This window comes from Meleagris gallopavo, chromosome 12, assembly GCF_000146605.3.
Source record: "Meleagris gallopavo isolate NT-WF06-2002-E0010 breed Aviagen turkey brand Nicholas breeding stock chromosome 12, Turkey_5.1, whole genome shotgun sequence".
In the NCBI taxonomy this organism is placed as follows: domain Eukaryota; kingdom Metazoa; phylum Chordata; class Aves; order Galliformes; family Phasianidae; genus Meleagris; species Meleagris gallopavo.
The window spans coordinates 8,385,448-8,397,148 of NC_015022.2; the positions used below are offsets into that span (position 1 = coordinate 8,385,448).

The 11,701-nt window shown below is 42.6% G+C and overlaps 1 protein-coding gene across 1 annotated transcript in view; it reads right to left on the reverse strand.

The window, feature by feature from the left end:
• Positions 1 to 11,695, reverse strand: part of TNFAIP8L3 (TNF alpha induced protein 8 like 3) — a 41,476-nt gene extending 29,781 nt beyond the window's left edge. Inside the window, exon 1 of the mRNA XM_003209469.3 lies at positions 11,616 to 11,695. Within this exon, the coding sequence (XP_003209517.1) occupies positions 11,616 to 11,667 (52 nt within the window). The 5' untranslated portion in view covers positions 11,668 to 11,695. The remainder of the gene's footprint in view (positions 1 to 11,615) is intronic.
• Between the last annotated feature and the right edge of the window lie 6 nt (positions 11,696 to 11,701).

Sequence of the window (11,701 nt, forward strand, 5' to 3'; positions counted from 1 at the left end):
TTATTGACTCATGACAAGCAGTAGCACTAGTTAATTAAAACAAAGCTGCAGAGTCATCTGCTTAACATAACAGAAAGCCAAGTGTGGCTAAGGAGCAAGTTCTCAACCTGCAGCCTTTTATGAGACTTCTGAAAGAGCACGAAATGCCACCAATGTATTTTCATTCTCCAGATGAAGTCAGCTGCAGAGGTGTCCTCAAGGATTGAAGCTTTCTCGTACCTGTAAATGTACCTGCAGTGATGATGCACTGCATTGGTGTTCGTATTTATTGGTATCCTTACTGCACAGACTCACAGTGAAAGATATGACCTTAAAAGAGTAGAGGTGAATGGACAAAGCAGACCAGAAGTGGGAGGAGAAATAGACACAACTGAAATACTTGCTTAAGGCTGTGATTAAGACCCTGCTGTCAGTCCAGCACGTTATCCCTCAGATTGCACAGCCTCCCATAGGAGATCTTTTCAAGAAGAAATTGGATTGTCTTCACAGTGTGGTTAATACATGTCCTTAAATTTCAAGTCCTGTTCACTTTGAAATTCAGGAAAGCACTACCTAAAAAGACTAAAGCAGCAAATTTTGTTTTAGAAGATATACAGATGACAGTTACCTCCACCAGTGTATAACAGTGATGGCCAAACAAAAGTTACTGTTTTCTCAAAGCACGTGCTTAATGTGAGTATGATATCACTTGTTCATAACTACTGGAATATCACATGAGGAAAGCAATCTTGACACAGTTCTAATGATGAAAAACAAAAATACGTATGGCATATGTGGGTGAATGTGTAGAACCAGCCAATGTGCTGTGACTGGCTCGGACAGTAATCTCCTGAGGTGAATTTTTTTAGCTTGTAAAAAGCCTTGTTTTGGGCAAGGTGGCCCTTGATTACCTCTTCTCATTGCAGAAGACGTGTATAGGTATTTCCTAAATGAAAGTAATTTCAAATAACAATGTTGTATGTATGCATGCGTGTATTTCTCATGGATCTGCTTTAAAAACAAAGAAAGCATAACCACACCAAATACTGAGAGAAACCACTGCAACTCCTGGCACAATCTAGGCTCTCAAGGCCCAAAAAGTATTTGCAGCAGGTCAAGGTGCAGGATTTCTGCAGCACTGTGCGCAGTTCTCTCGTGGCAGCTTCCCAGCCATGATGTTCCTTAGGGGCAAGAACAGGGAGGCAGAGAATCCCCAACAGCAGGCTGCAAATTGGATGGCATGAAATGGCCAGTAATGCTCTATTCTTCAAAGCTGCTGTTCTGCACTTCACTTCTTGAGATGAAGAGCCTCCCCTTACTAAGGTCTTAAAACTGATGTGCCTGTCTACCAGGGTTTGATCAGTACCAGAGTGAAAAAATGTGAACCAACAGATAATAGCTTACATTCTGCAGAACACTGTTCTCTTTATTACTAAGCTGCTTCTGATGCTGTCTGTATTTTTATGAAGGAAATCACTTTTAGTATTTTTTTTGCTGTACTTCTTCCTCTAGGCATTAATGTTTACAAAAAACCAAACCAAGTAACTATTAAGTCTGAGTTGAAAGCATTTAGCTTCTCTTCTATATGTAGTGTTTCCATAGCTCAAGAAAACTATTTTTATCTGCTCTTTAAGGGGGGAGGGGGGAAAGGTCCAGCTATATTCAATCACATGCTGTTCGTGTAAAATGTTTTCAGCCTCAAAAAATTTTAGACCAGGCCAAGTTTCAAACCAAGTGAATTCAAGCAGATAGCTGTAAAGCTTTTAACAACCAGACTATTGAGAGTTTTATGAGTTCTGTGATGTCATTTGTGTTTTTATGGCTTTCATGGTAAAGAACTGCTTATGTAAGGATTCATTTCCAAACTCTTTAATAACATAGGATCTGTAGAGGAGGCAGAACTTATGTGTCACTGATAGTGACTAAGAATAAGTGTCAACTGTTCCTAAATTATAAGCCCTGTTAGAAAGCATTGCTTTAACCTCTACAGAAATGAGGGAAGAAACCAAGTATTCTACTACTAGTTATTTAATAGAACAGCATATATGCTATCTAAATTTCCTTCATATGTGGCTATGAGGAAAAAGGAACTCTCTAAATGTAGAAGAGCTGTTTCAGGAATGAGTATGTAATTAAAAAAAACCCTCAAGTAATTGTGGCTGCCTGCACTGGTTTTTTGGTACGTCTAGTTGTGTTTAACAGTGTGCAGCCCAAAGTATTTCACATGAGCTTTCTACCTCCTCGTCATTGGCTGTAGCAACTCTAAGGAAATTAAGCTCTAGTCAATACTGTTCATAATTTCATTGAACAGTGGTTCCTCAGTCCCTCTAAACTCCTTTCCTGCACATCACTCGTCTCTGTCTTAACGCTACTCAGCTGTGGCTAAGTACATTCCTACAGAAGTTCTAAAAGGTGAATACACAGAGTTCTAAGCAAAGCAACAGCAACTGTTATTCCCCTTCTGTATATGGCTGGGCAACTGTAACAAAACTCTTGTGGGAATGTGGAAGCTGAACAGACGACTTGGCTGCAAAATCATAATAGATGTGTGTCATTTCTGTTGTGATGCCCCATGAGAATGGGGGAGGGATGCTGTGTGGGGCTGTGCCTGGGCAGAGCTGTCATCTCCCTACCTGCTGGGTGTCTACTCCAAACTCAGTCTCAATCAGGCAAGGCAAAACCACAAAGCTAAGGCAGTCTCTAAAAGAAAAGTGAGAGTTTCTTCTCTGATGAAAATAAAACCCAGGTGTCAGGGTGGCTGCTGGCCCTGCAAGGGGTGGACTTGCTTCTGATGCTGGCTGGGTTCGGCTTAGCCGTGTCAGTGGGGCAGTGGCAAGGTGGATGTAGATGTTGAGTTGGTGTCGTGGGGAACGTGGGGAACCTGCAACTCCTTTGCCTCATGTTCTTTTCCTTCTGCCTCCCTTGTTCCTCTCTGCTCTCATCTCGCTGACATGAGTGTTGCTTCCACAAACATCTCTCACCTTCACTGCTGCTTTGTTGTGGCTGAAAGCTTCTGCTTGCTTCCCAGAGGCAATCTCTGTGAATCCTACAGCCTCTTTTCATTCTGATTTATTAAAACACTTAAGAATGTATTGGCAAACTTGGGAGAGGTTCTGCATACCGTGATTCATCAGAACACTCTTAAAGGGCTAGGCTCCATTTTCCTTTTAATTAAGCTATGTCTATATATAGCAGTGTCCTCTTCTGACCTCATTTGATCAGTAATGGTCACAGGTGCTGTCTGGAGAGAAATGCAGTTTTGCCCCTGGACCTGCTGTTCAGACCCAAAGATTTTAACTTAGGAGGTAAGGATATGCTGTTTCTTCAAGCAGGTGTTCAGAAATGCACTCTGGAAATAAGAGAGAAGCTGCCGTTACCTGTAGAAGTAACACGTTCTCCTTTTGGGGCAGATACCTGCCTTGGAGTTTGAAGATTGAACTTTCTTTTACTAGATATGCCCTATTAATCAGGTTGACATCCTTCTCATCTGCAAACACACTGCTGGGATTGTTTGTTTGCTAGAGTCTAATTCCTCTAAGATGACAGTATCTTACTCCCAAGTTTCCCTTTTGAAGGGAATAGCGTTTACTTTTCATAACAGTAGAAGTTGCAAACCCAAGAGTATTTGAAAAGAAATGAGTTAAGAACAAGAAATCAGACCAAGATTGAAAGAGTTGAGGCTTGCAAAAGAGTAGTGCAGGCTTGCCCAACCTGTGGGCCATGTGCACCCAGCACAGTGCAGTGTGGCACTGCAGCTCTTCCCTCCCCACCCCCTGGATGTGCACCCATTGCTGAGCAACAACCAAACATCAGTGTGAGACTACTGTGATTTTCTTTTGACCTTGGGCTAGATACTAACTGGTTAGAAAGAACCCTAGTTCAGTTTGGAAATAGTCCTCAAAACTGCAAGAGGTGTCTTGGTCTGGAGGATAAAGTGATACTGGCTGATGACCAGCTGTGAGCTGGGAGTGTTTTAAGTTCTCAGGAATCTTATTCAATCCAAAATGTAACGTTTGAATCGTGGAATTATGGTGAGCGCTGGTATTCATCTGTCTTTAAAAAGATGATTTGTTCTTGGCTTTTCTTCAATTCTGTATGACTTGTGTAAAGGAAGTACTTTTTGTGGAGCAATACCAGCAGTGACTGTGCTGGATGAATGTATGTTTTTTTTGTTTGTTTTTGTTTTTTTTTAGTGGGGGAAAGCAGGGGATTGGCAAGAGTGAAACCTCAGCTGTGTCTGCTCTGGAGATGCAAAGTGCTGTCATTTCCTTCTTATGCAGGATGGTATCTGACATCAACCTTTAAGAACTGACATGGGAATACTGGCTAGACTTGCACCTTAAAAGCTAGCTTCTGATAGAGACCAGGTACAAACACTGATCAAAAATGGCTCTTATTTATCTATTGTGTGTGCTATCAAGCCTGATATATTTAAAGGTTATCCATTAGTACAAGTTGTTAAGAAGTGTCATATTGGCATTCTGTGAGGTCTTTACATTATTATTATACTCATGAACTTATTCTATTCCCAGATTTGTAACTGAAGTGTTTTTTCCTCATTGATTCTTTATTTTCTAAGAAATCCAGCAGCTGTGAGTCATGACTGTTCTGATAATTTTGGATGTATGGTTAAACATTTTCCCTAACAATGGAGATCATTAATGAAAAGATGCATCACTATTTTGATACTTATAGCTGATGCATCAAAATAGTTATAACTTGCTTTGAAGTGAACGTGAAGGTTGTTCTTGATACCTCTTTCCTATCTCCTCCTGCTTTGAGTGTGAGGGGGAAGTCGTGCACAAATACACAAAGTTTAAAATTAAACATGCGTTAACAAAAAGCACTGACATTTGCCTGGCATAATGCTACACGGTACAAAGTTTTTATTGGAAACATCATCTGAAAAATGGTTATCTTAAAATAAATAACCTCCTCAAAAACTTCACTTTTCAAAGTCCAGGAAACTTGGATTTCTTTGATCTGCATTTGTCACTGATTTGACAGTGTAAATTAAATGCTCTACAAGTAACTTCTTGGAGAGGAAACAGTGATACAGTAATAGTGTTAATAAATCTCTTTAAAGAGAGGAAAACGTAAGTTGCTTGGATAAACAAAGTTAATGTCAGAAATAAAATGGTCATTGGTGGTAGAGGTGTTCTGAAACACAAATATTATAAATTAGCAGAAGATTACCTTTCATATTAAACTAGCACTGGCAAGAAGACCAAATATCCTCATGGTGAAGTAATCTCCAATCTGTTATTCTGCTGGCAGATGTTAGTGAAACCTGTATCTATACTGAGACCGCTCACTTGGCTTCTCTGTAGGAAGGAGAACTGTAGGCAGCACAGACTGACGACAGAATCTCCACTGGGAGGGAATTCATGGGAAGGACTGAGAAGTGACTTTTGCTGTTCCTCAGTCTTTTTCAGTAAAGATGGCTTCTGTAAAGAGCAGAAAACCACTGACTACCGAGAGGCCCCTGAGCTCGGCTTGGCTTCTTAAGTGAAAGTTTGGGACTTGGGTATAAAATTGTGATTACTGCAGAAACTTTGTCCCAGCTTTCCATATGGTTCCTAGAACTAGACTTCTGTTAGCTTATAAGATCCCTTCTCATGAGCTAATTGGAAGGAGATTTCTGCAGGTAAGCAGCAGAGAACTTCATTTTATTTGGGTAAGGATCCAAACCCAGGTCTTGGCCTAGTGTAGCTGCTCTGAGTGCCGTAATATTGCCATCTGGATACAAACTGAATTATTTCCCACACTCCAAATGTTGTTTAACTCATACAGGCCACTGTTATCCTCAGTCATGCCAGGACATTTTGTGGGAGGCTATCTTGCGTGGGTTCAAACAGTGCCAAAATGTATATTAATAGATAAACAGTTCAGTTACTGCTGCTAGGGCCCACGGCCAAGCTCTGTTTAGTTCATTAGAGAAAACAGTAAGTGCTCTTAAGAAGTTAAAGGGTTCTCTTACTTCATGGGAGTAGGTGATACTGCAGGTAAAAGGAACATAGCAGGCCAGGTCTTCAAGAACTTTCTCACTCAACTGATGTAATCAGGGATCAATCTGATTCACTGTTTTCCTTTTTTACCTAAGGTTTGCAGCTTTATTCTTCCAACTTTCCTTACTAAGAAAATTCAGATGACCTGCTTTTCCTCCTATGACTTCTTTAGTCTTTGGTGCAGATGCAAAGAAAGATTTTAAAAAACAAAAGCATTTATACAAAAAAGGGGTGAATGTTTTTGAGGGGAAGTGTGTGTATCTTTATATAGGACATATGCTGTAGCCAATATGTCATGTCAAGTGGTATCCACTTTTATTCCAGGCTTATGCAGGGCAGACAGAAATGGTCACTGACTGTGACCAGTTGCAGCTTTATATTCCTATGCATAAGCAGACAAGGTTTGTCTTTATCCACAGATTTTTCTAAATTCTGATTAAGGATGGCAATTTTTTATGCACAACAATAAGACAAGATTCTTTGCCTGCCCACTCTCCCCACCTGAGAGTCAGAATCTGCTTCATCCATGATGACTAGCTCTTCAGAGACCACATGATTCAATATGCCATCCTCTCAAAAGCCGGAAGAAAATGATGACATTTGCCTTTTATTTCTGACATGTGCAGGAGGGATGTGTTTTACTATGGTACAAATTTCTTACTGGAGCACATCAAAGCTACTGAGAAAAGGGTATTACTTCATAATAACTTCATATACTATACATGATTGCTGCTCAGCAGTCTGGTCCACAGATGCACAAACAGGCAGGCTTAGGTTTCAATCAACTGCCTCATGAATGTTGTATTTATTGTATTCCCACTTGATTTATATAAGAACAGAAGCCTGAACAGGTTGACCTGTTCAAACAAATAGTCTACTGAGCTTAACAGGGATGAGATCACTTATGGTCTGAACAAGCAACGCAGCATGACTGGGTTCTTGCCCTTCAGAGATTTACTTTTCTCAGTTGGATGAGGCTCCTAATCTGACAGTTCCTATGCTAAAGAGGGGTCTGTGTGCGAATCAGCAGCCCATGCATTCCCTGGAGGAAAGAGTAAGGCGGTCCAAGAGAACTCACCCAGGCGGGCTCTCATCTCACGGCCTGTCCTGCAGCTGCTGCCCTCTCATCTGATGTGTCTTTCACCTGCCCTGTCCTGGCAGAGAACTTGAGCACATGCTTGCCACAGCTTGCATTTTCACCCATAGAGCCCTGTAAGAGGGTTTGGAGTATGGGATTCTGAGACAGTGCTACTTCGTGTCTATCCTTCTCACTTAAACCAGCTTTCCTTTTTTTTTTTTTGTTTGTTTTTCAGCAGACAGGAGAGTACTTTGTTAAACAGGTGTTAGTAAGCACTTAATTACAGAAGCATTTAGGAGAGTCTGTAGCTTCCATTAAAAATAGTCTTTTCTTCTCCCTTCCATGCTTACCGCATGCTATTACCTACTGCTTCTGCCTGCTTTCCTGAAGCCCAGCAGATATTGTTCCGTATGTGACTTGTTTTTTTTTTCCATGTAAAAGCAAAACGTCCTTTTCTTAAATTGAAACCCTTCCTATTCAAAGACACAGGAGTTCCCTGGGGCAAAATATACTTTGTCATGATTTAATAAAGATTTGTTCAAATGTCCAGCAGGATATTGCAAAAAACTACAAAGTATGTTACCAATGCCACCAGTAATTTTGTATGTTGCTAAATATCTCACAGTACACTGTCAAATTAACTTTCTATTTACAAGACTATATTGGCTTGCAAACGGCACTGAGCTCTGTAAAACAGTGTTTAAAATGTGCAAAAGGATCAAAAGATGAGTATCACAAAAGTACAAGCAGTTCACACAGCACGGTAAATAATTTTCAGGAAAAAAAATTTGCTAAGCATTGTGATTCAAATAACATTACAGCTCTGGAAAAAATATTCATGTATGTCGGGGCTATTTTACAGCACTAAATAATGTTTAAATCTGTTGTTGTTTTTACTAAGCACGTGTTTATTCCTCAGGGTAGAGTTCAGAGAAATTATCAAATATTTTAGAATGCATTGATGTTTTTTGTGCCAGCAGTCGCAGGGTGAGATCTTGGCCCTATTGAAGACTATAAGACTCCCACTGTCTTTATGGATGCAAGCCTGGCGTAAGGGTGTTTTCATCTTGTTCTCCTTGGCATCACACAAAGCTGTAGCCTCCACGGTGCTAATGTTCCAAGAAATCCTATCACCAATTTAAAGCTCTACTTGGAGCACAAGCTGCTCTCTTTCCTAGGCCAAATTTCTCTTGACTTCAGTGGGAGGAAAGCCGCAGAAGGCACCAGCAACAGTCTACTCTGCAGGATATGTTAAGTCTAATGAAAATAATTGGTATTGTTTCAGAGACCTAGCTTCTAGTTACCATATGTTAATGGTGTAGTGCAACAGTTCTATTAAACAAACACAGAAACCTCTGTTCTGACCTGGTAGCTTGTAGAAAGGCTTATATCAATATTGTATTAAAAAAAAAAACAAACTATTTGGCTGAATTCCTGCTGTTTCAGCTGAGGGACCTAGGGCGATGCGCACCGAATGAAGGTCTGCTGCCTTTCCCTTGCAAGGAAAATTCCTAAATCCACTGCTAAAGCATTGCTATTGGAGATGACCTGGATTTTTGTGAAATGCTGGTCTGAAAGGTGACACAGCAGATCATACCTTCATGTGGTAGGCTGCTGTGAGAGAACTGGGGGGAAAAAATACGTTGTTCTCCTGAAGGACTTCAAAAGAAAAATGAGAGGAAAAAAAGAAAGAAAAAACAAACAAAAAAAAACACAACCCAACAAACAAAACCCCCACACCTCTGAATCGGTGGACAGGAAAAAAATGGGAACAATGTTCTATTTTAAGATTACTTGCTCAGCTTCCAGAAGCTTATCTATAGGACAAGAAAAGGAATATGACTCGTAGTATATATAATAAAATTCAATAAACTTCACAAGGTAGTGCTAAATGCACTTTTTTTTTTTTCAAAACTGCAAAGACCTGTTCAGTGCTTTCAGCAGGGTTCTACTGTGTGTGTGTATATGTGTGTATATTTATATATGTGTGTATATATATAATTCCTGACTATATGAACAACTCCATGCAAAGCAGTGATGGATGAGCATGAGCAGGCTGGGCTGGTGGAAGCTGAGGCTGTGGAGTGGATGCTCTGGTGTGCTGAGCTGTGGTTTTTGTTGTTTTCAAGTAGAGCTAACATCTTGAGCTACTCACATATAAGGAGCTTTTTGCCTGCACCAAAGAAATATAAAGATGCTATCATGACAACACATTTAGAATACAGGAAAAACTACTTCTGCTTCCTTGGAGATTCGGCTTTAAGTGAGCTATTAAAGGAAATGAGGCTGCTGGGATCTCAGTGCAAGCCTCCAGCTGGCTCTTGGATGCTGAGCACGTGCGGCAGATGGTGGGGGCACACGAAGAAGCCCCCTGCTCTGCTCACACCCGAGTCTCAGTGATGGGAGCAGTGCTGCTCCACCAGAGCAAAGGGCCAAGTACTGTAAGAGGAGCAGACCCTGAACAAGGTTTAAATATCTGTGCTGCACCAGCATCTGAGACATTAGTGATGTACTGCATTGGGTTTGAACAAGTGAACAACTTGAAAACTGGACAGTGGCCATAAGAGATTGCAGCTGTGCAAGCTGGAGTTACTGCTGTATGTACTTGGAGTGCAAGAGCTGCTAAAGGAGAACAAGCTAAATGGGCCCTTTTGGCATGAAACCCTAGCTGTCCTGAGATCAATGGCCACAACTGAGACGTTCTCAAGGCTTCAACCCAAATATTTCTCCGTGGCACTCTGCTTGCCCTGCAATCCACAGGTGGAATGCCTCTGGTCACTGGGGGTGTTGGGTATGGTACAGTGACTGAAAGCTGTGCTGCAACCTCTCTGCTTCTGTGCCTGCAGCAGTGACTGACAGCAGGACACCCACGGCCAGTGAGGTACTGCACTGCACATATGGCACTGTACAGAGAAAGACCAAATGAGATGCGGGGGGGGGGGGGGGGAATCAGGAGAGGATGAGGGATACAAACAGCAAGCGATAATGCTTCCATGTAGGCAAACCTGATTGCAGCTGCTTAAGATGAAAACACTTTCACTCTGTTCCAATTTTATTCTATAGGCATCTACCACGTTGAGTCAAAATGCCAGGTTCTTCTCTCATATAGTACTAAGAAAGAAAAGTGTAGAGGAGCATGATGAACATCAGCTCTTGGCAGTAGTAAGTGATGACATAAAATGCACTTACAGCAATCTCTAAGTATAGTTACTTTTAATTTATTTAAAAGAAAAATCTATTTACTGCAGGAATGTGATGTTGGCATGTGGGGCTATACTATGTTAATTCCTTTATAAATGTAATGCTTGTAACTTCAGGCACTGCTTTGTATATCTGAATGACAAATTGCAACTGTTGGCGATCTCTGTTGATAACTTCACCTTAACAGAGCTTTATGTCTGTAAGGAGCTGTAGCACCTGTTACCAGTCTTACTAAAAATCTAGAGGAAGAAATAAGAAAATACAAAGCAAGTTGTTGCAAGTAGATGCCTCTAATAGATAAAACTGGATCAGACTGAAGACTATAAAGGTTAGATGAGATGACACCTATTTATCTTATGGCTTCCTAAGGTTGTTCATCCCATCTGTTCTAACAGAATTGCTACGAGATTTCAGAGATTGTTGTGGTCTAAAGCAGATGGAGGTGAAAATGTGTTTCTCGTAGACTACTTCATAACGTAACACAGTAACTTTGTCTGTTTATGTGATCTCTACTCCAATTGCACTTGCTAGTCTCACACTGCTTTAATGCTCTCAGAGGAGGTACTCGTGCCAGCACGGTGGGCAGCTGGAGGGGACGTGGGTCTGCCTGCACTTCGGTCAGCCCTCGCCCAGCACCTGCCGGTGCCCAAACCACAGCCCACGCCCCCGGGCAGCTGGCCCTGCGCCCACGGCTGTGCACCAGCAGCAGGGGTAGAGCCAGTTCCCTTCTGTAGCGTTGGACTTCGTGCAAGTTTGTCTCCGTTTCATTGCTTGCAGAGGGCACCCTCTGATGACGCCCTTTTTGTTGTTCTACACAGGACGCGAGAATGTGTAGATTTGGAAAAGCAGGAGGGATTATTATTATTTTCCTCCTGCCTCATCTAAGAACTACGCAGGCTGCAACGCAGCAGCATTTGTATGCTCTTTTGGTGAAAAGTTAGGGCTCGCAAACCGAAGCCGTCCGGGGGCCTGACGGGCGGGCTATAACCGCCTGCAAGCGGCCGCCAGCCGCGGTCCTGCGGCGGGAGCCCGAGCAGCCTTAGAAAACTTTTCCCCCTCTGGATATAAAGCACAATGGCTCAGATCAGCGCCAGCGCTGCTCATGTAACCGGCTGTCACGTCACGCGTGGCTGTAACTCTCCCCGTCCCCTGGCGGGCAATGGCCGGGACAGAGGGCGGCTGTGCTCCTCCTGCTCCCCGCAGCCTGTGTGCGGCACACGGAGCTTCCGCCGTCCCGAGAGCTTTCGGAGCCCCGCGAGCCGCTCCCTCAGGCGGGACGGCGGCGGTCCTTCCCCGCGCTGAGCATCGACCGCTTTCAGTCAGCCCCAGCATCACCGCGGTCCCCTTACCTGCAGGTGAGACCAGCTCGCCTTCGCTGAGCTCCCCGGAGTCCGAGTCCATGCTGCGGGTATCGGCGGGGCGCGGAACCGAGGGC